This window comes from Helobdella robusta (assembly GCF_000326865.2).
Source record: "Helobdella robusta unplaced genomic scaffold HELROscaffold_61, whole genome shotgun sequence".
Lineage (NCBI taxonomy): Eukaryota > Metazoa > Annelida > Clitellata > Rhynchobdellida > Glossiphoniidae > Helobdella > Helobdella robusta.
The window spans coordinates 694,458-717,132 of NW_008705338.1; the positions used below are offsets into that span (position 1 = coordinate 694,458).

Sequence of the window (22,675 nt, forward strand, 5' to 3'; positions counted from 1 at the left end):
TTTTCCTTATTTTTTCAGTTTCTTCACGATTGATTAATTAATTGATTAATTAATTAATTAGATAGTATGTAATGTACTAATACAATTGTGGTTCTTCGTACCATATAAAGTAATGATATATATATATATATATATATATATATATATATATATATATATATATATATATATAATTGATGAAAATCACAGCATTTTCCGCGTTAGTTAGCTTCCCATTTAATTTTTCAATTTTCTAACGGTAGATCGTAAATCATTGTCAAGTTTCTTGAGTTCAAAACCAAAATTTTTACCTAAGTTTCTTATTTAGACGTTGAACCTGTCTATTTTTTTTATTGTTTGGACATTTGAAAGTGTAATTATTAATCCACTGGATCATTCATCTTTATTTTCCTTCCCAGATTTAGTTGGTTAATATTAGGAGAATTGAAATGGATCACTTGCTTCATACGTGCAAGAATCAATCAATCAATCAATCAATCAATCAATCAAATTGATTGATTGAATAGTTATATTATTATAAGTATAATTACCTGGCCATTCAATCAACCAAGCATCCACGTTTTAATTTGGACGCTAATCGAACGAACGTTATGATTTTTATGATTTTATTCCCTTTATAAAGTGAATTTATTATTTTTTTGTGTTTAATGTTTAATTGCGCACTAATTAGCCAATAACTTTGAATGAATAAAGTGATTTCTTTGAAATTTTGTATTTTTCATTTCATTTTTATAATATATTTTCTCATTCCGTTTTGAATTGCATGCGGTTGAAGCCGGTTAACTAGACCAAGTCGGGACCTGCATATATCTTAGTTGTATAAATGTGGGGGCTTAAGCTAAAGTGTTTCGATTTAGCGGATTCTTGAGATCCTGTCGGAATCGGAAATTTTTACCCGGAATGGAAATTTTTTGAGGGGTCGGATTCGGATATTTTTCATTCGACTCCGACACACTTGAAGTGAGAAGGAGAAGGCGATCGTAAACCGGGGCCTTTAGGTTTAATGATTATTATTATGTTAATATGTATCTGATGAGTGTTTAGAAAATAATTTAGATTGAAACTTGTGCATTAATGTGCATATTTTACTCAGACGTTGACGATTTATCAATTAAAAGATATTTGAAATATAAACTACGAGTGAAATGAAGATTTGGTAAGTCACTGAAGATGCTTTAGGCGTTATTATCTTGGGATATATAACACAAATTTTAAAAAATTGAGAAAAAGGACTAAACGAGAAAACAAACTGTCGAGGACAGAATTAAGATAGAAATATAGGCAGCAGTTGTATTTGTATTTAAAAAACATATGTGTATGTACCATTGAAGTACAAGTTATACTGGTGTGTACTTATAACCCAATGATATGTTCTTGTAAGTCCTCAACGATCCTATTCTCTTGCGAACATGTTCAGCACTGATTGCTTTAGTGCTCGAACCCTGTACCTGCGCTTTCTAAGAACATTGTATTGATTTAATAATAACGAGAATAACAATGTATAATAGTATATTCTATGTGTGTGACATAAATGAAGTTTAAAAATTATATCTAACGCCCATCACTGTGTTTTTTATTTAAAAGTGAGCTTGTCAGTCAATGTCTTTGGCGACGTTTATACTTTCAGTTGGTCACGGTCTCTGCTTGTTTTTTGTAAAATTTTCCAAAACGAGTTGACGAGTGAAAGTCTGCTTATGAAATTTGACTTTTGTAATCTTTTTTAACAGTTTCCCATTCTTTAAACGAAATGTCACCTTGAAATTAATGCAATGTTGAAAGTTGCAAGCAAACTGTCGGTTGTCAGTTGCAGTCGGTCGTCAAATTCGGCGTCGGTATTGATTGTTGATTCGGCGGGTCCTTGCAACAAAGCGCTGTCAGACGTTATTGAGGTTCTCCAGGGAAGGTGGTTGTCAAGTTCGTCTGGCGGCCCAACGCAATTGAAAGACAAGACAAACATCAACAATCATCGTCAACAACAGGCTCATGAAACTCGTCCCCCAGACCGATCAATCACTTACTACTATCTGCAGGCTGACATCGATAGCGCCGCTGAAAAAGTTGTTTGGCTTTTTTTTCAATTTATTCATTTTTTATATTTGATTCATTTTGAGCCACACCTGAAATAAAGAAAATGATGGTTCATAATAAATAAATATTTATATTATTCATAAATATTCATAATAAATATACTAAAAAAATGAATAATATGATTTATTTCATTTCACATTAATTTATTCCTCTTTATTGAATTAATTAAATGAATCATTGCCTGTTGCTTGATGTAAGGTTCCTTAAACAAGTGAAAGCATTGTGCACAAGTTTGTAATTTGTGTAGAGAAGTCTCAAAGACTTTATCTGATGAATTGAGCTGTGATTAATTAATTTAATCAAAAGTCGGTGTTAGTGAAATCATTCAATCAAGATTAGCTTAATAAAAGTTTTAATTGATAGTGTATTAATTATTATTATTAATTAATTAATTAGATTTTCACTAAAAAAATTTTCAGCCCCAAAAGCCGATATCACTCTTCAAACTTTTGAAATCTTCATTCAACAAGGACCATCTCATTGTTAGATTTATTTGTAGTTTTTTGATTCGTCATTGTGATGATCAATATAAAAATATTTATCATTTTCTTATGGATTTTATTAATTTTTCATGATCATTTTAATTTTTGCCAACAAATCTTCATTGCAATGTGGAAAGGTTTTTAAATCTTGCTTTGTGGATGTGGAAAGTTTAATTTAACTTATGCGATATTAATTTTTTTGCACTTTCTACACATTCTGTCCAATCAAATGTTACTAGCTCTCCCCTTCAACCAATCGAACGTTACTAACTTCCTCTCCAACCAACCAATCACACAGAAGAATGCACGTTTCCTTCAACAAGAACTACCAATCAGAGTGGCCAAAAGAGTTGTTGCCTTTCATATGCTGCCTTTCATTGTTGCATCTAATCCCTCCTTGCTGAGATGTGTGAGTCGATTGGCTAATTGATTGATTGATTGATTGATTGATTGATTGATTGATTGATTGATTGATTGATTGATTGATTGATTGATTGATTGATTGATTGATTGATTGATTGATTGATTGATTGATTGATTGATTGATTGATTGATTGATTGATTGATTGATTGATTGATTGATTGATTGATTGATTGATTGATTGATTGATTGATTGATTGATTGATTGATTGATTGATTGATTGATTGATTGATTGATTGATTGATTGATCGTTTGGTTGTAGATTTATTAATTGATTGATTGATGATTAGTTTGCCAACTGTCAGCTGATTGGTTTACATGTTCACAATCATATAATGATTACTCAACTGTTTTAAATGAATTTTACATTTATTAATCAATTAATTTTTTAGTTCATTCATTCCTTCATTAATTCATTCATTTCTTTCAATCACTCATTCACTCCTAACCTTTTACCCAATAGCAAGAACTCTACACTTCGTCGTTTCAACTCTTGAAAAGTTGTGAACCAGTGAGTTCATCATTCTCATCAGTTTTGTAATAATTACATCATCATTACATTCAAACTGTTCTCATGCATAATCGCACACATAAAGATATAAAGATACAAAATTAGATACAAAGGAAGATACAGTTAGATATAAAGATACAAATGAAGATACAGTTAGATATAAAGATACAAAATTAGATACAAACGAAGATACAGTTAGATATAAAGATACAAAATAAGATACAGGTGACGCTGAGATTGAAGTATTTTATCTTTCTTTACAATGGAAAGGTAACGAACACATCAACAGAGGAGCAGTTCAGTGAGACGATCCAAGAGATGTTGGACTACCATAAGGAAGTCGTGTCGCTTCTGTCGCAAGGTTTCAAAGAGGCTGGAAAGTATATTGAGGTTGTTGTTGTTGTTGTTGCTGTTGTTGCTGCTGCTGCTGCTGCTGTTGTTGTTGTTGTTGTTGCTGCTGTTGATGTTGTTGCTGTTGTTAATTTTGCTTTTGTTGTCGTCGTCATTGTCGTCGTTGTCGTTTGTGTAGTTGTAGATCAAGAAGATTCTCATCATCATCTACGTCATCACCAACGTCATCACCAGCAACTTCATTATCATGAACAGGACAAAAAGCTCATCGCGACTTTCCTGGACGACATGATGAAGTCAAGACTTGGCATGAGATTGCTGTGCGACCACCACCTACAAATACCGATTGAAAGGGTCAGTCTCTTGTGGTGGTGGTGGTATTGGTGGTGGGTGGGGCTGGATTCGTGTTTGTGGTTCGTGTACTGCATTACAGTGGTTTGGTTTGAATTTGTACACAAAACAACGACAGCGTCACAACAACAACAACAACAACAACAACATTATACCAACAATAACAACAACATTATACCAACAACAACAAAATTACACTAGCAACAACAACATTACGCCAACAACAACAACACAACACAACAACACAGCCAGGTTATGTCGGTAGCATTGAGATGAAGTTCTGTGTGAGAGCCCTTGTGGAACGTAAGGCCAGGGAGACTAAGTGAGTCATGCTGTTGATGTGATGATGTTGTTGATGTGATGATGTTGATGTGATGATGTTGTTGATGTGATGATGTTGTTGATGGGATGACGTCGTTGATGGGAAGATGCTCTTAATGTGATGATGTTGTTGATGTGATGTTGTTGTTGATGTAATAATGTTGTTAATGTGATGATAAGAATAAATTATGGATGTATAATGGTAATGAGCTATTACACAGTCATCCTCGTGCATCAATTTAATTTCACCCAATCCAGCCAACCAAACCAACCAACCCCCATTAACTGTGACCTACTCTTTTTATTTCCACCAATCACAATTCACCCAGACTACAGTGCGAACGCAAATATGGGTCGTCACCGGATGTCGAGGTCAAGGGTCACATGGACGCCACCTTCATGTACATCAGTCCGCCACTCGACTACGTACTTAATGAGTTGCTGAAGAATGCAATGAGGTTGGTCTGCAGTGTTTCTAGTCGGGTTTTGAACTATGGGTGGATAAAATATCACTAACAACGAATGATCCAATGAATGAGTGAATTAATGGATATATCGGTGGGTAGATGAGGGAACTGATGGACGAATTGATGAATAAATTACGGGTGAATTGATTGATGAATGAATAAATTGATAGAATGATGGATGAACGGTTTTGCGACGGATAGTTCTTAAGTGGGTTTTTGGATTTAGAGCAAGTGGCTTAGTGAAGAAATGAATGAAAGAATGAATGAATGTACGAACGAACAAATGAATGAATGAACGAACGTAAAAAATGATGAGTGAAATCAATCGAACAGAGCGGTGATGGAGTCGAAGAGCAGATCTTCCATTAAGAGCCTACCCCCTGTCATCGTCACCATTGTCAACAACGACACTGACTTTTGCATCAGGTAGTGGCGGCTTCCTACGCGTTCTGCGAACGTTGTTCTTGCTTTTTTAGCCTCCATAACTGTTATCTTACCTATTAAGTATTTAGTTATAATCTTACCTTGTTAGAATTTTCAAATGACATCTATATTCGGTTTCCTCCATTTTTTTTTATTAGTCTTTATTATTGCAGCTCTGACATACGCATAACCACTTACAATGTTACAGATATATTATGTTATCTATATATCTTTTATTATGTTCTTCTTTTCTTCATCTATTGATTTGAAGCAGCCATCTTCGCCACAAAGGCTGTTTATCCTTTTCACACGACGTACACATGTATTTATGTGCACGCGCAAGCACCGCATCATATACGCTGAGTATAACGCTGAGACACGCTAACCACTCGGCCATGAGACCCCTTAAATTGTAGAGGTACTTGTGTCTGATGAGTCGATTGTGAATTTTTGCAGGTCAAATGAAATATTTTTAATTTATATTTTTATTCTAATCAGCTTCCTTTTTAAATATTCATCTATTCCCATTTTATTCTCTCCTCGTTAGCATTCATCTCTGCTCATTAATATTCATCTCTTCTCATTAATATTCATTTTTCTCGTTATATTCCCTCTTCATTAACATTCATTTTTCCTCATTAATATTCATTTTTTCGTCATATTCCCTCCTCATTAACATTCATCTCTCCTCATTAATGTTCATTTTTTTCATGATATTTCCTCCTCATTAATATTCATGTTTTCATTAACTTTCCCTCTTCGTTAGAATTTATCTTCTCTTCTCGTTAATATTCAATTAATCATTAAGGATAAGCGACAGAGGCGACGGCATCCGACACGACATCGTCGATCGGATCTGGCAGTACGGCTTCACCAGCGTCAACCACCAGCTTCACGAGCGACACGATGGAGGCGCCTTTGACATCATGAGCGAGAACAGGACTGCTGGCATCATGTTTGGGTGAGTAAATTGATGAATACATGCATGCATGCATGGGTAGGTAGATGTGAATAGGTGAGTGGATAGATGGATGGATGGATGAATGAATGGGTGGATGGATGGATAAATGGATGAGTAAGTGATTTTTAGAATGAGCAAAGAAACGAGTTAATAGATATTTGGCAGGATGAATAATAAGACAATGGAATGGTTAATGAATCGATGAATGAATAGATGGATAGATGATTAGATGGATGAATGAATAGATGGATAGATGAATGGATGATTGGATGGATGACGGTCATCATATGTAACAACAACAACCACACTGTAACAACAACAACCCATCATACATAGTTATGGTTTCGGTCTGCCAGTTTGCAGAGCCTTCATTGAACATTTGGGTGGTTCTCTCAAGCTCATCACCATGCAGGGAATCGGTGGGTGGTGGTGGTAGTGATAGTGGTAGTTGTTGGTGGTGGTGGCGGGCGTGGTGGTTTTAGTTGGTGGTGGATTGAATAGGCGCATGGATGGATTGATTGGTGAAAATTAATAAATCTTCTTCTATCTGTCCATCTATCCATCCATTCATTCATTCGTTCGTTCATTAATTAATTAATTCATTCATTCATTAATCTTTTTAGCCACAAATTCATTCACACATTCTACAATCTACCTTTTCATCATTCACCTATCAATTCATCAATTTATTCATTCATCTATTCATTTGTCATCCAGCAATGCATCCTTCCGGCAATTCATTTATTCATCAATTCATTCATTCATCCAGCGATTCATTCATTCATCGATTTATTCATTCAATTACTCGTCCATCCATCAATTCATCCATCCAGGGACAGAGGCTTACATACGTCTGCCTCACATAGAAGGCAAGGAGGGAAACTTTCTCATATAATTAGACCAACATCGTCGTCATCTTCATTGTCGTCATCATTTTCATTATCTTCATCATCATCGTCGTCGTCGTCATCATCTTCATTATTGTCATCCTCATCTTCATCGTCATCATCATCTTCATTATTGTCATCCTCATCTTCATCGTCGTCATCATCTTCATTATTGTCATCATCGCCATCGTCGCATTAATAACGTGTAGCCACCACATCATCATCACATTATTGCGTCTGCCGATCGCTTTGTGTGGTTCGGTCGTCCAGACGTCGCTGCACACACGCTGCTGAATTGTTCGCTGGCACTGATGGTGAAGAGGAACATTTGTGGCGGTTAACAGCTTCAAGTGGATGGTGCTTGCTTGCTCGTTATTGATGGGGCGTTTGTGGGAATGGGAAAATTAGTGTGTACGTGTATGTATGTGTGTGTGTGTATATATATATGTGTACATATGCATACATATACATATACAGTATGTTTATTCATTCATTTATGTCTGATACTAACCAGTTTGTATGTTCATTATCGAATTCATGCTAATTAACCAACGTCTCGATCAGCTATCTGCCTGTCAGTATTACCCACCACCTTCGGCTTATTGTCGAAGCTTTGCGCGTCATCACTTGTGAGTTGCGAGTGAGTGAGAGAGTGAGTGACTTGTGAGTGACCGCTCGCTACAATCATCCAACTAACGTATTTTGCTTCCGTTCAAATTACATAACGCATATGTTGTTGGTTTGCATGTGATGGATGGTTGGTAGGAGTTTGTTTCCATATGTTCCAACTGCCTGTCTGACTGCCCGCGTTGGCAGTGAGGAGATGGTATGTTGGCGCTGCGAAGTAGGTGGCTTGCTTGGTCGCCTTGTCGTTGGTTGAGGCCACGCCGAAAGAAGATTGCGTGCTAAAATTTCATAGACTTATTACTTCATTCGTTCGTCGTGCGTGCGATGCCTTTCAACCGCTACCCGCGTCCTTTTCGGCTCGTCCACTAATTTATTTGTTTGTTCGTTGTAAATTGTTTCATTTATTTCATCCTTGGTTATGCGTTAATTGAAAACTTTATTCGTATTTACAATTTTAATTTGCTTAAATGAATTTTGACATTTACATTATTTAATTAATTATACACTTAACCTAATTGCAATCATGATTGAGATCTTACGATTTTCTTTATTTTAATGAATCATTGACATATCTCCTGTTCATGTTACGTAATAACAACGCATAATATTCATCTTTCGTGTTTTTCTTCATTGTGCTAAGCACGCCAGCATGTCTGTTCGTGGTTCAATCTCTTTCAGTTCGTCAGAATACAATCAATCAATCAACCAATTAGTTTCTGAAGTGCCATTTCCGCGATGTTCAACAGCGCTCCTCAATGAATTTTTTAAACGTATGGTTTTTGAGATCCGCTCTGTGAAGTTCGCAAGTGGTGACGGAGGAGTTGAGACTTGCAGAGAAAAGAGCCAGAAAAGCAAACGCAGATTCAGCACAAGTGTTTAACAAGAACTTGAACAAAACCAGCAAACACATCTACTAGTACGCAAACACAAAAGTCGGTGAATTAATTAATTTACCAAAAAATTAAATCTTGCGTCTCTACAAGATTGTCAACAAGTCATTAGAAATGATTATGTCTTAAATTATAAGTATATGCAGCACGATGTCGTTCTTCTTAAATGTGAGTTTCAGAGCTTACTGTGTGAAACAATATCCCCAATCACAGCTGTCCGAAAAGTAAAGAAGTTTGCCGTTAGTCGTTGAGACATATTTTATGTAAAACACAAATGACTACGAAATAAAATTTGAAAATGTTAAAAAATATAAATTCAATATATGTACATTTCAACATTATATTATTATCGAGTACAACCTACTTGCCATCAGTAGGAAGACAGATATGTTCATTCAGATGTATGTATCACATCAAAGTATTATAATTGACGATTTATATTGTATCAGATAAAAATATCATCTTATAAATATATATATATATATCATGCACAAACATAAATATAACATGACCAGTTTAAACAATTCATTATTAGCTGATGACTTTAACATTATCCCCAACAAGTTCTACAGATGTCTCATTCATCTATTTATTTATTTAAAAGTAAATCAACTTTAAAAACCAGTAGATATAACAACGTAAGCAACAAACAATGGCATGCACATGCACGCATTTGCATACACACTTGTAAATGAATGAAATAGTCAATAAAACAAAATGTAAAATGATAAAAACTTTCATTCAAAAATTATTAAGTTAGAGTACAAAAAGTACAACACCAACCGAGTAACCAATTCAACACACAAAATAACAAGTATTGGATGAAGTAGCATGTTATTTGTCTTTGACAGTCATCAGCTCAAGTTGTTGCGTTACATTTGCGGATGAATCAGAAGGAGTCTTGCTGCCTGCATCTGTTTCTATGGTATCCACTATTTCTTTTGTATCATCTTGTTGGTTTGTATCACCTGACTGCGTTGTATCAACTGGTTGTTTTGTATCATGCGATTCTTCCTTCGCATCTGCCTCGTGAAGACAATCATTCGTAACATCTCCATTAATGCCCGTTTCGCCCACTTTGGAATCCTATATAAAATATTTTAATACATAAGGATATTCATAGTTTCAAGCACAGTCACCTAAATAAGAGTATAATACTAACTCTTATGGAAAAAAAATGATTCATTAGCCCATTCAAAACGTCAGCAGCTAATAAACAATAATGAAACATTCCACAATCATTACTCAAATTTCGGCTTAAGAGTATAATTTATTTTTCACAATTCATGAACTTTTTAAAAATAATCATCTATAAAAAGAATTCTCTAACAATCATGATATGAGATACACGGCACAAGGCATGTATATGTATGTACCTGAAGTTCATTTATTATAAGAACCTAAATTGGCTTCACATGGAATTGTAAGTAGAGATCAAAAATCTTAATAATATATATATATAAATATATTTATATTTTAAAAAAATAAATAAATAATGATTTTATAATGTAATGATCACTATATGTTCTTTGATTTTCATCAAACAAAATCCGTTTTGTCTCAGAATAATTAATGACACATAAAATAATTAATTAATTAATTAATAACATAATTAATGACTTAATCATAAAATTACAAAACCTGATTTTGAACATCACTGACCTCATTGTCCTCTTGTTCACTGGTTGCTGATGTGTTGTTGTTGTTCTCACCGATCGACTTGTTGCTCACTGCCGACTTGCTGGCCTCTACTCTGGACACGGACAACGACCTGGCTTCATCAAAGGCATCCTTGAACTTCTGGGCATCTGAATTATGAATTATGTCATTCCAAGGGTTACAGAGATTTACAATTCATAGCAACATTACAACTTGCAACTCATAACAAATAACAACTCTAAACACTAAAACAGAAATAGAAGCAAGAAGTGAAAATTACAAACTTTCAGAAGAAGCAAATCTGATGGCCAACAATTCAGACTTTGGCTGCTCGTCTGCAAAATCTGCAAGTGTGCTCCAGCACCAGGCGCGATCACTCCCACAATTTGGCTTCAACTCCAGGTCAGGTGTTACTGCATAAGTTATAACATTCATTTAATATTGTCAAAATGCCAGGTTAATTAATGAAAAGCAATTTTACATTTGTTGATGGATTTAAATACAAGAAAAGTAATAAACATTTTCATTTCAAACAGTTCTCTTTTGCTATAAATTATATAACATTTACTGAATTTTACAGATTGTCAAAATAATTACACCAAATAAAATAAAAAAAAACATAAAAAACAAAAATTACAACAAAAAAGTGTAAGAATAATAATTGACAGACTATAATGATTGGCACAAATCTTGAACGTCTTGTCCCTCCTCATTAGAATCCTGCAGGTGCCATCGACCTTGTGCTTCAGGATCTTAACTTCCCCAGTGCCACGCTCTTTCCACTCCTTCGGCTCGCTTTCACGATCGTATCTGAAGAGTTTCGCTCGTCTGTGCAAGTTCATTAATGAGTTAAATAATTAAGCATTAAGTGCACGCAATTAAATATCCATGTTAACTTTCTATTAGATTAATATATTTATTAATGATTCTGAACTTAGCCACCAGCCACAATGACCGACCTATATATTATGTGCGCGGAGAGATCGTGAAAAAAGAGAGGACCATCTGCTGAATGCACAGCAGATGTTCATATATGTTACCAATAATTGTATAGATATATAAATCCTTAACTGATCATTGAAATGTATGAAAAGTATGTATTCTATATATTTAAGTAACGCATGTATGAACAACGATTGTATGATGTATTAAACAAAATACAAAAATTGACAGTAAGTTGAACATAAAAATCGATTAAAAATATTATTAATTGCGGCCTCAAAAAAAGATTTCTACCACTGATGTAGAATTAAATTACCTTTCTAACAATATATCAGCCACTGAAAAAAACAGCCTTCCAGGGTGTTCAAAACACGAAAAAAAAAACACACTTCATTGTGCATCAAATCACAAAAATAAACACACTTCATTGCGCATCAAATCACGAAAAAATTTTTTTCACCATTCATAATTGCGGCCTCAAAAAATTCCTAACCATTTAGAAACTTCCCATTTCATTGAAATAATTTTGAGGTGGTGGAGAATTGTTAATGTAAAAACTCCAAATGCAGGAATTATAAAGCGAGATGATTATAGAAATCCTATCAATTCTTCTATAGATGATAGTGGCATAAATTACCTGACAAAATTTTTATTTTGGTTGGACAGTTGGAAACAGATGAAAACTACCTCTGGCTGTTTAACGAGAGAAACCTTTTTTGCCTTACGTCACACCACTACTGCTCTAATAGAGGCATGTAAATACTGTTGTACCGAATTTAATTTAAAATATGTTTTGTTGGGGAAATTCCAAACGGATGCTTTAGAGTCTAGGTTTGGTCTATACAGACAATTGTCTGGAACTAATTATAATGTATCACTTAGACAAATCTTTGAGTCAGAAAAAAAATTAAGAATCTCCAGTGTTTTGAAAAATAAATTAATTGGCTGTCTAAAGACTATTAAAGATGAATTCAGTGAAGATGTCAATGATAATTTCCTGGATCCATCAAAATATGAAAATTTACAGCTTGATGAAAATGATTTTGACTTGGAAGATGAAAAACCAATTATTGTATACGCTGCTGGATATTGTCTACATATAGCTCTGAAAAAGCTTAATTGGTGTCCATTATGTAAAGACTTGATGTCATTGGATAGATCAATGGAAGATGTGGATCCTTCATTTTCTGTCATTGCTAATGTGGACAGGGGTGGTTTGAAATATCCATCTAAAGCTATTATTGATTTAGTAACCTATAATTATTGTGTAGTAAAGAAATTAACAAGTGGATACTTTTGGAATATATTTAAAGAGGAACAAAGACAGAGAATGATGGCTATCAAAATAACAAATTCAATTTTAGATGATCATGAATTTAGTTATTGGCCAGACTGTGATAATGGTCATGCTGCAATTGATATATGTAATAGAATTTTGTATAGTGCTACTAATTGTTTGTTAAATAATTTTTGTAAAATGAAAAATGATACAAACACTAAACATAAAAATGTCAGAAAAATGTTAACATTTCATGATTAGATGTTTAATAAAATTTTTAAACACTTTACAAGGCTTGTTTATTTACGTTACTACATATATGTAAACAAAATGCATTCGCCTCCTAAATGAAATTTGCATAATGAGCACTCAGGCTTGTACTTACGTTAGGCTATGGTTTAACACAAGTTAAGAAAAAGCGAGAAGACGATCGTAAACCGGGGCGTTTAGGTTCAATTAATATATCTGATAAATACTTAGGAAATAATTTAGATTGAGACTTATACAATTATTCTATATTTTATAGGTAGCCAGTGCAAGAGAACAAGATATGGAGATATATGAGAAAAGAAAGGGGCACGAGCAACTAGACGAGCAGCAGAGTTAAAAGCTTTACTTAAAGGATAGAGTATAGAGTCAGGTAGGCCATAGTAGAGCGAGTTACAATAATCAATCCTAGATAAGACTAACGAAGTAACAAGAAGGAGAAGAGTAGGATCATCAAGAAAAGGCAAAAGTTTTTTTTTTAATCGTTATTGATTTAAAAAAATGCATTGTGTGTTCATTGTGTATGTTTTTCTACAAATACAGCAGAAAAATAATAATTATTATCTAATATTTACACCACACAAAATTTAATTTACTAATAAATAATAGAAATTAATAGGATTATCAAATACACACAACTACAGTATTATATATTTTTATAGCATCGATATATAACTATATAATTATATATACATGTATATATGCATACCTGTTAGCTGCCACTTAACAGCATATAACATGATATAGCATATAAGCTTATAATAACATGCATACATGTCAGCTGCTATTTAAACAGCATATATCATATAACATAATATAACATATATCGCATATGCATGCAGGCTTGCTGTACCCTCCCTCTTTTACGTTTATCTCTTTTTTAACCTGTGTATAATTGGCTTTTTAATGTGGGTATAATTGGCATCGAAGATTGCTTATAAAATTATATAGGTTGATCATTGTGGCTAAGTTCAGTCTCATTATTTATTAGCAACGATTCTTCAATGAAGACATTGGTTAAATTTATTCATTTTCAACAAAAACTGATAGATTTCAGTTCAGTAGAATGACTAAATAGGAAATCTAATGAGAAATATCTCAAATTAATAAGTTTTCCAAATGAAATGATAATAAACCAAAAAACAACAAAGCTACCTCAAAAATTAACAATAAAAAAAATTTAACTCTAACAAACTATTACATCAGACAAAGTAATTAAATAAAAAAATAAATAAATAATCAAAAGAATACAGAACAAACAAAACAAGGCAATACAAATGAACCAAATGAACAAGACCAAGGCATAGAGGACATTGACAAAGAAAGAAGCATTTTAAATTTAAAATTTTAATTAAAATTAAAATTTTTAAATTAAAAATAAAACACTAACAATTTGACTAGTTCCTCCTCATCTTCTTCAAGAGTGACAACTTGAACAGGCGCCAATGAAACGATGGGTTCAAAGTGGGGGTCAGGGTTGTCGATAACGACATCTTCCTAAAAATTCAAGAAAAAAAATTAACCAAAAAATACATAACAAAACTTTAAAAAAGAAAACAAAGACTGGAATCTGGAATGGAAGAAAGCAATTCATTGAAAACCACAAAGTAATGAACAGTGAAAAATTTTGAGGTACACCATCATTTGCAGGAAAAAAATACAATTTCAAACAAACATACTTTATCATCGAGGGACATCCTGAAATAAATTGGGCAGGCGAGATGTTACCGGATTGATTCTAACGCAACCGGCCCACAGTTCAGGCTTTTGTTTTTATTCAAAAAAAACTTCTTTTCCGGTCAAACAACGAAAAGGTAATTTTGAAAAATAATAATCGTGAAAATTTGTGTATGCCTTATTTTTATAAAATAAAAATGATTAAAATAATGAATTTTAAAAGTCATATATTTATATAGTACTTATTATCTGTTTTTACATTCAATCTGAGAGAAAACTTGAAAATCATTTATATATATATATATATATATCTAAATATATGTATAGATATATAGAATACAGTTGCTATCTATCGACGAACAGCTCATATAATTAGAATAAATATAACGGCCTTCGCTCATTTTTGACGGTCGAACAAGGAGCTTACTTCCGGAGGGGAATTAGAGGGTGAATTTTTATCGCCCAAGTCAAAAGTTACGATCGTATATTTACTAATTTCGGAAAATTGCTTTTATTTAAAATTTCAAAATGTTTTAAAAGGTACTAGATGCTGTTTTAGAATAGATATTGCTGTATGACGGTTAAGTATCTTTTTGCATTTTAAATAAAAAAAATTTTTAAAATTAAGTCTTAACTCATTAACTGTAACAACACTAAACGACGACTAATTAGTAATTAAATTACTAAACTCTAATAATTAAGCTAAAACTAAACTCTACTGATTCTAATTACTAATTGAAATAAATAACAGATAACACTAACAAACATTATCAGATTAGACTACTAGGAACTACCAACCACTACAGTTAACAGCACTAACAGCACTTGTTCCTAAGATCCTAAATTCTATTGCTTGATTGGTTTTAAAATTTTTATTTACAATGCTTAGGTCTGGGAATAAAAAAATATACTAAATTAAATAAATATATTAAACAACTTATCAATCAATTTTATAAAATAAACAATTTTGTAATTTGTTCAATTCAAGCTTCAAACTCCCCAAGCTACATTGCAATTTAAAATTTATTAATTATGAGTGATTCAAACTAAATTTTTTTTCATTTAATGTTTTACAAAATATTCCTCATTCTTAAATTGTAGTACATGTTGTTATTAAATTTATTAAAGATAATGTGTGATTCCAGTGATTCATCAATCCATGACTTGTTAGATCATGATCATTCAGTTTTAAAGAATCCCCATCACCATAACCAATGAGGTTTGTAAAAATTGTACTTTTAATTTATTATATTTTATGCACTTCGAATGTTGTGTTATTAATTATTATCATTAATTTATTAAATGCTGTGCATACCTATGGCAAGTAAATAAAATGATTAAGCATAGAAATAGCCACAATCAAATTAATTTATATAGGCATGAGTATAATTTGGATAATAATAATTAAAAATATCGGTATCATTGAAAATGGATAAAGTCATAAATTGCTAAAAATAATAGTTCCAGTAAGATTTTGCCTTACACCTACATCTTTTTTCATTCTTATATTATAATAAATGTTTGTTATCAAATATATCAAGGATTGATTTCTCAATCCATGACTAGATTGAATGTCATGATCCTACAGTTCCAAAGGTTCCCCATCACCATTAGTCAATAAGGTTTGTAGAAATCACCCCAGGCATACCATCAATGTTTTGTTGCCACCTTTTAATGTAGTGTTAATAAAATGACATTGAGAATAGTTATTTAAAACAATCTTATTAAAATTATTGAACAGGTATGACAAGATTACTTTCCTAGTGTGAGGAAGATGTAAGCCATTTGTCCAAAGATAATCATATGCCTTATGCCCATACAAATGCAGTGTCAACGCGACTGATTTTTGATCAGAGTCATATGTTCTAATTTTTTTAAACTTTTCCAGAAATTTTTCTGTTAATTTATTTGTTACATTAAATACTTGATGTGTATTTCATATAAAAACTTGATTATGCCAATTTAGTTAACTTGTTAAGCATTAATATAAAATTGACTCTACTTGTAATGGTGATTGGTATGATGATGATGATCCCACTCCTAAGCAGGGTTTATTATTCACAATGTCATTATGCCCTTTCTAAGTTTTAATAAAATACATGGAATATTGGTAAATGCATTTTATATTTTTTGTATAGATAAGAATGTTGCAATGTACAATGATGATGTGAATTGCTTCCTTGTGTAACTGATGACATATAAATATAACTAACTTGAAAACATGGGAATGCTTTCTTTAGCATTACCTTCCTTTCTCCATCATAACCCTTATAATCTTTATTACAGAAATGGTCACTGCATATTCTTGCATTTTTTGATGGAAGCCATGTAAAATCATTTATTTCCTGTCTGATGCACTTAATCCAATCGTTCTGCATTTTTACATTTTGAAGATATCTGAAATTTTATAAACTGTTACAGAAACTTGTGCATTTCTCAAGTATTGCTTTTAATAATAAAATGGTAATCCATGATAGCATTATAAATTATAATAGTCTATAAAATAAAATATATGTAATTGTAAAACAAAATAGTTCTATTCAATGAGTATAGGGATATTGTTACATTTATTTTAGTGTGAAGTTAATTTGAAAATAAACCTGTGAAAAGATGCATCAGAAATTTTCTCATTTCTATTTATTATTAATGCAATTTTTAAATGCAACAGGTAGGCATGTTTGTGTATAGCTACGAAAATGAAAATTTACTTAAAAACTAAATTATTGTATCTGACATGAAAATTAGTACAGAAACATATGACAATAAATGACAATATAAAAATTTAAACATTGATTGAAAGAGTTTATTCTAATTATATGGTATGGGCAATTCGTTGCGAAATTGTTGGAGGAAATGGTGTCAACAGTAGTTATTTTACTGCTTGGTAGTTAATCAGCCGGTATAAAGGTTATATTCAATTCCTATCAAATAAATTTGACAAAATATCATACACAGGCAGAACTAAATAAAGAAATAGATAGATATATACACGTAGTTATAATACATTTATAATGTTGTATTTACACATTCAAATTGTACAATTGTGTTATGGTGTAGTCTCAAATTATTGTGAATTCTTTCAGAAAATTTTAAACGTTTTACTACACTATATTTACTAGTTATTTTTATCAACAATTTAAAAAATTCATCAATAATTAAAAAAAAAATTCAAATTGATTTCATTGTGATATCGATAATGATTTTTGTAACCTGACTGATTAAAAAGCATCAAAGAAAGTTAAAATAGGATGAAGAATTTGTTATATTGGGATATTCGTTTAAAATGCGAGCAAAATTTTAATATAAAAGCGCTTGTAAATATATGCATATTGGCTCAGCTTGGCTTGGCTCGGCTTGGAATTGGATGTTAAGCAAGGTGTGGTCTCAAACTATTTTGAATTCTCCCCGAAAAATTTGAACTGCCTGCGTACATATATAGTAATGGCTACTGTTGTTTTTATAATGAATTTATAAAATATATAAATATACCGAGCAAAATTTTAACATAAAAGCGCTTATAAATCTATGCATATTGGCTCAGCTTGGCTTGGCTCGGCTTGGAATTGGATGTTAAGCAAGGTGTGGTCTCAAACTATTTTGAATTCTCCCCGAAAAATTTGAACTGCCTGCGTACATATATAGTAATGGCTACTGTTGTTTTTTATAATGAATTTATAAAATATATAAATATAGCGAGCAAAATATTAACATAAAAGCGCTTTTAAATCTATGCATATTGGCTCAGCTTGACTTGGCTCGGCTTGGAATCGGATGTTAAGCAAGGTGTGGTCTCAAACAATTTTGAATTCTCCCCGAAAAATTTGAACTGCGTGCTTACATATATAGCACTGATTACTGTTGCTTTTATAATGAATTTTTATTATATATATATAAAGTGACTGGAATCCATGTATACAAATAATTAAATTGTATTATATTAGATTATATGTTTATATGAAAAGCAATATAGCAGATTCAACCAGCCAACCAGAAAGTTTCGAAGACGTTCGTTCGATGACTTCAATTTAGTACGGTTAGCATTGTGGTTAAGACTGTATAATAGTGCAGTATATATATTAAACAAGTTTTTTACAGATGCGAATGATTGAAATGATGAGAATGTATGGTTGAAACGAGTACAAATAGAGGAGCTGAGACAACATGAAAATCAGATCAGCATTCTGCCTCGCTTGAAGCAGTCTGTCTGATCTAATTTATTTTATTTTTAAAATTTTTTTATTTTTATTTGTTTTATTATATAGAGTTATATAGAGTTATATAGTGTTATATAGAGTTATATAGAGTTTGCATGTTTGTAGGTGGTTTAAATGTTTGTAGGTGGTATTTTTTTAATTTTAGGTGAGTTCTTTAACGGTTGCTCATACATACATACATACATCATGTTTGTTTGTGTGGTAGTTTTTTATGTTCTGTTTTACTCCTTTTTCTCTTTCTTCATGAGTCTTGAGTTAAGTTAATGAAGCATAGGTAGGTGAGATAAAAATTAATTTATTATATAGGTAGGCTAGGGCATAAGGTGATTTAGTTACATAGGTAGGATAGGGACTCCTATTCTTTTACTCTACTTGGTGGTGTGATTTTTGTTTTGTTTTTTTTTGTTTTGTTTCACATCATACATTCAGCATTGCGGTGGTTCCTGTTTTTAGTGGGATTTTTATTGATTGAATGTGGTAGTATGAATGGTTATATAGAGTTATATAGAGCATAAATCCTATATAGATACCTTTCTTTGCTCTTCTTTTCTCTTTTCTTTGCCGACCGGTCGGTTTCTTTGGGGTTATTTTCATTTAAATTGAATAAATAAGATTTTACCATTCATTTAGGTTTTTCAGGTTCATTTATCCAGGTTGAAGCTTCCAGAGGAGTTCATCGTGGACGATCAGAATGGTTGTGATGTCACGCTACGTTCGTTCATTCGGTGGCAAAGAATGCACGCCCTGCTGGGGTACGTTTTACGGTTTCTTTGCGGTTCTTTTTTTTGCCAGTTGGCTGGCTTTTCCGGCGGAATTCACCGCGGCTTGTTTTTCTATTTTCATTTAAATTAGTCAAATATATAAGATTTTTCCATTTCATCCATTTATTCAGGTTGAAGCTTCCAAAGGAATTCATTGTGGAAGATGTCAGGCTACGTTCGTTCATTCAGCGGCAAAGAAGATACGCCTGGCTGGGATACGTTTTATTCTTTTTTCTCTGTTTTTCTCTGTAATTTAACATTAAGTAAGAATGCTCACACGCACACGCACATACACACAATTACATTAAGTAGCTATATAGGTAGGTTAGATAGGCATAATTTTAATTGTAGGTAGGATAGATAGGAAGCATCCAACACTAATGTAGTTGAATAGGTAGGCAGCGTAAGTTTATCTCTTCTATTTTTTCTCGCACCCACATTACACGCATCAGCGTATTATACACACACACACACAAATACATACATAAACACATATTAGTATTTGAGCGTTATTTTATTTTCATTGCACATTCTAATTTATTATTACTAAGGTTGAGAGTAATTTAATTTCATAGGTAGTTAAAAGCAATAATTTAATTCTAGGAACAATCTTGTAATTTAAATTAAATAAACGCTGTAAGTGTATCGAAAGGTAAGTTATTAAGTTTTACATTATTATGGCATTACGTAGGTGGTGGGGTGGGTGCCGAAAGGCCAATGAATTGGGCTCTTGAGTTTTGTAATTTTAGGTAAGCTAGGGCCATAATGTAATGAATAGGTAAGTTAAGGCTACGTTGTAACACACACTCATTAATAGATTTAGGGTTTAAGTTTTATATTATTACTAAGTTGAAGCCCAAGGCATTACGTAGGTGGTGGGGTGGATGCCGATTGGCAAATGAATTGGGCTCTAGAGTTTTTTTGTAATTTTAGGTAAGCTATGGCTTAATTGTAATGAATAGGTAAGTTGAGGGTACGATAGCCGATAGACTCTGAATTTCAAAGTCTGTCGTCAGAGGTAAGCCTTGGTGGCCAGCGGTGTACCGGCAATGGTTTACTATCCGGACGGCAATGGTTTACTATCTGCACGGTAATGATTTACCATGCGGCTCGGCCATAGTCTACTACCCGCACGGCTTCCGGACGGCAAATGGTTTACTATCCGCACGGCAATAGTCTACTATCCGCACGGCAATGGTTTTTTATCCGGTGCCCTGGCTGTCGGTGAACCTCTGTGCAGGGAGGAAGAATGAAGGGGGACTTTCGACTATCGTACCATTAACAATTTAATATAGATTTGTTAAGGTAATTGAATAGGTAGATAGGATTATTTTTATTAAGCAATTTGAGATGCAGGCACCGCTAAGCTTTCTGATGAGAATCTACTCTTTATCTTTCTCCATCAACATGGGCTGTGTTTCAACAACAACCTCGAGGAGGACTGGCACCAGTTTTGGAGGACAACGTAGGAACCGGACCGCATTCAACATTCTGCCTTTGTCGAATGGACGACGGTAAGTTTTTTTTACATTTTACTTTATTTTTTAAAATTTTATTTATTTGACATTATTTTCATTTTATAATTTAATTTTTTTGCTTATAAGATTCTAACATTCATTTACTACAACGCAAATAAAAAAATTTTGTTTACAGAATGATGAGAGGTGGGCAGTGGTGGGAGTCAGCACTTTTTAGATGGTGGTCTCATGATGATTTACATATGATGATGGTGGTGTAGGAAGAATCAGCTCGTTGGCTGTTCGACTGACACTCTGAAGTTCGGATGGTATTTTGTGTGCCGACCAGTTGGTGGTGTCGGTGCAATGGAACGACGATTTTTGAAGTATGGTTTAGTTTCGTTTTTTATTTTTCTCATTCGTTCATTTTATCACTCAACCTTTTAAGTTATTCTTCTATTAATTGATTCGTTAATTCATTCTATTCATTAATTGAATCATTGATTTATTAATTCATTCATTCATTCACTCATTCATTCAAACAATTATTCAATCATTCAGTTAATCATTTATTCGATCGTTCATTTGTTCCTTGATTTACTAATACGCTATTAAAAAAATGTCTACAGAATGATGAGAGGTGGGCTGTGGTGGACATCAGCACGTTTCAGATGGAAGTCTCATGATCGTTCCGATGACAATTCGAAGATAACAACGACGGTTTTTGAAGTATGATTTAGTTTCCTTTTTATTTTTCTCATTCATTCATTCATTCATTTTATCACTATCTTTCAAATTATTCCTCAGTTAATTTATTCATTGATTCATTCTATTCATTCATTAAATCATTGGTTGATTAATTAATTAGTTAATTTATTCATTCAACCAATCGTTCAATCATTCAGTTAATCATTTATTCGTTCGTTCCTTTGTTTCTTGATTTACTACTTCGCTAATTAATAAAAACTTGTCTACAGAATGATGGTGGGCTGTGGTTGGCGTCAGCACGTTTCAGATGGTGGTCTCATGATGATCGTTCCGATGACAAATCGAAGATAATGTTAAAGGTAAATTTGTTTTTGTCTCATTATACCTTTGAAAGTACTCGAATTTGAACAAAGATTGAGTGTTATCTCAAAAAGATAAGTTGCCTATTTTTTCCAATTGCTTGTTTTTTATTTTAGTGAATTAATTTTTTTTTCAATTTATTTTTCAGTATCCGGTCAAATTCATTCTATCGATGCGTGTCAGATGATGGTCGGTGCAATGGAGGTTCGTCGATAGTGAGTGAAGTTTCTGGAGAGTGCGCGCCCGCACATTTACATACACACACATCAATACAACACATACATACACAACATCCATTCATTCGGTGTCGTTGTTGCTATGTTTCTTTTCAACTTTATATTTTCTTTACCGTGAACCGGGCTTTAATTTAATTCATAGGTAAGTTAGGGACTGAGATGAGTTAAACAATTGTAGGTAGGCTAGGGCTTAACATTAGTTAAAAAGCTTCAAGTAAAATAAAAACGCTAAAATATGTTGAATAAAATACTTGAAACATCTAAAACGAGAAATACAAATTTGTAGGTAAGTGAGTTGAGTCAATGTTTATAAGTAGCTAGGGCCCTGAGAGTA

General features: G+C 32.8%; 3 protein-coding genes across 3 annotated transcripts; 1 reads left to right on the forward strand and 2 right to left on the reverse strand.

Annotated features, from left to right (window-relative positions):
• Window positions 1–1,620: 1,620 nt before the first annotated feature.
• On the forward strand, window positions 1,621–9,032 carry HELRODRAFT_193864 (hypothetical protein; the record flags this gene model as incomplete). The annotated part of the gene is made up of 13 exons (XM_009029721.1): window positions 1,621–2,057; window positions 2,508–2,570; window positions 2,869–2,979; window positions 3,456–3,507; window positions 3,778–3,893; window positions 4,110–4,212; window positions 4,458–4,527; window positions 4,856–4,984; window positions 5,327–5,419; window positions 6,225–6,371; window positions 6,714–6,796; window positions 8,605–8,763; window positions 8,875–9,032. Exons 1-13 carry the CDS (start codon window positions 1,770–1,772, stop codon window positions 9,030–9,032), a joined length of 1,572 nt encoding a protein of 523 aa, XP_009027969.1. The 5' UTR covers window positions 1,621–1,769.
• On the reverse strand, window positions 9,022–14,715 carry HELRODRAFT_186048 (hypothetical protein). Its single transcript, XM_009029722.1, has 7 exons — window positions 14,608–14,715; window positions 14,319–14,425; window positions 11,111–11,268; window positions 10,725–10,853; window positions 10,444–10,589; window positions 9,565–9,867; window positions 9,022–9,366 (listed from the first exon to the last, which is right to left on the reverse strand). The coding sequence occupies exons 1-6, from the start codon at window positions 14,623–14,625 to the stop codon at window positions 9,616–9,618; spliced, it is 810 nt and encodes a 269-aa protein (XP_009027970.1). The 5' UTR covers window positions 14,626–14,715; the 3' UTR covers window positions 9,022–9,366; window positions 9,565–9,615.
• Window positions 14,716–15,588: 873 nt separating this feature from the next.
• On the reverse strand, window positions 15,589–16,983 carry HELRODRAFT_180423 (hypothetical protein; the record flags this gene model as incomplete). Its single annotated transcript, XM_009029723.1, has 3 exons — window positions 15,589–15,609; window positions 16,362–16,484; window positions 16,819–16,983. 3 exons carry the CDS (start codon window positions 16,981–16,983, stop codon window positions 15,589–15,591), a joined length of 309 nt encoding a protein of 102 aa, XP_009027971.1.
• Window positions 16,984–22,675: the final 5,692 nt, after the last annotated feature.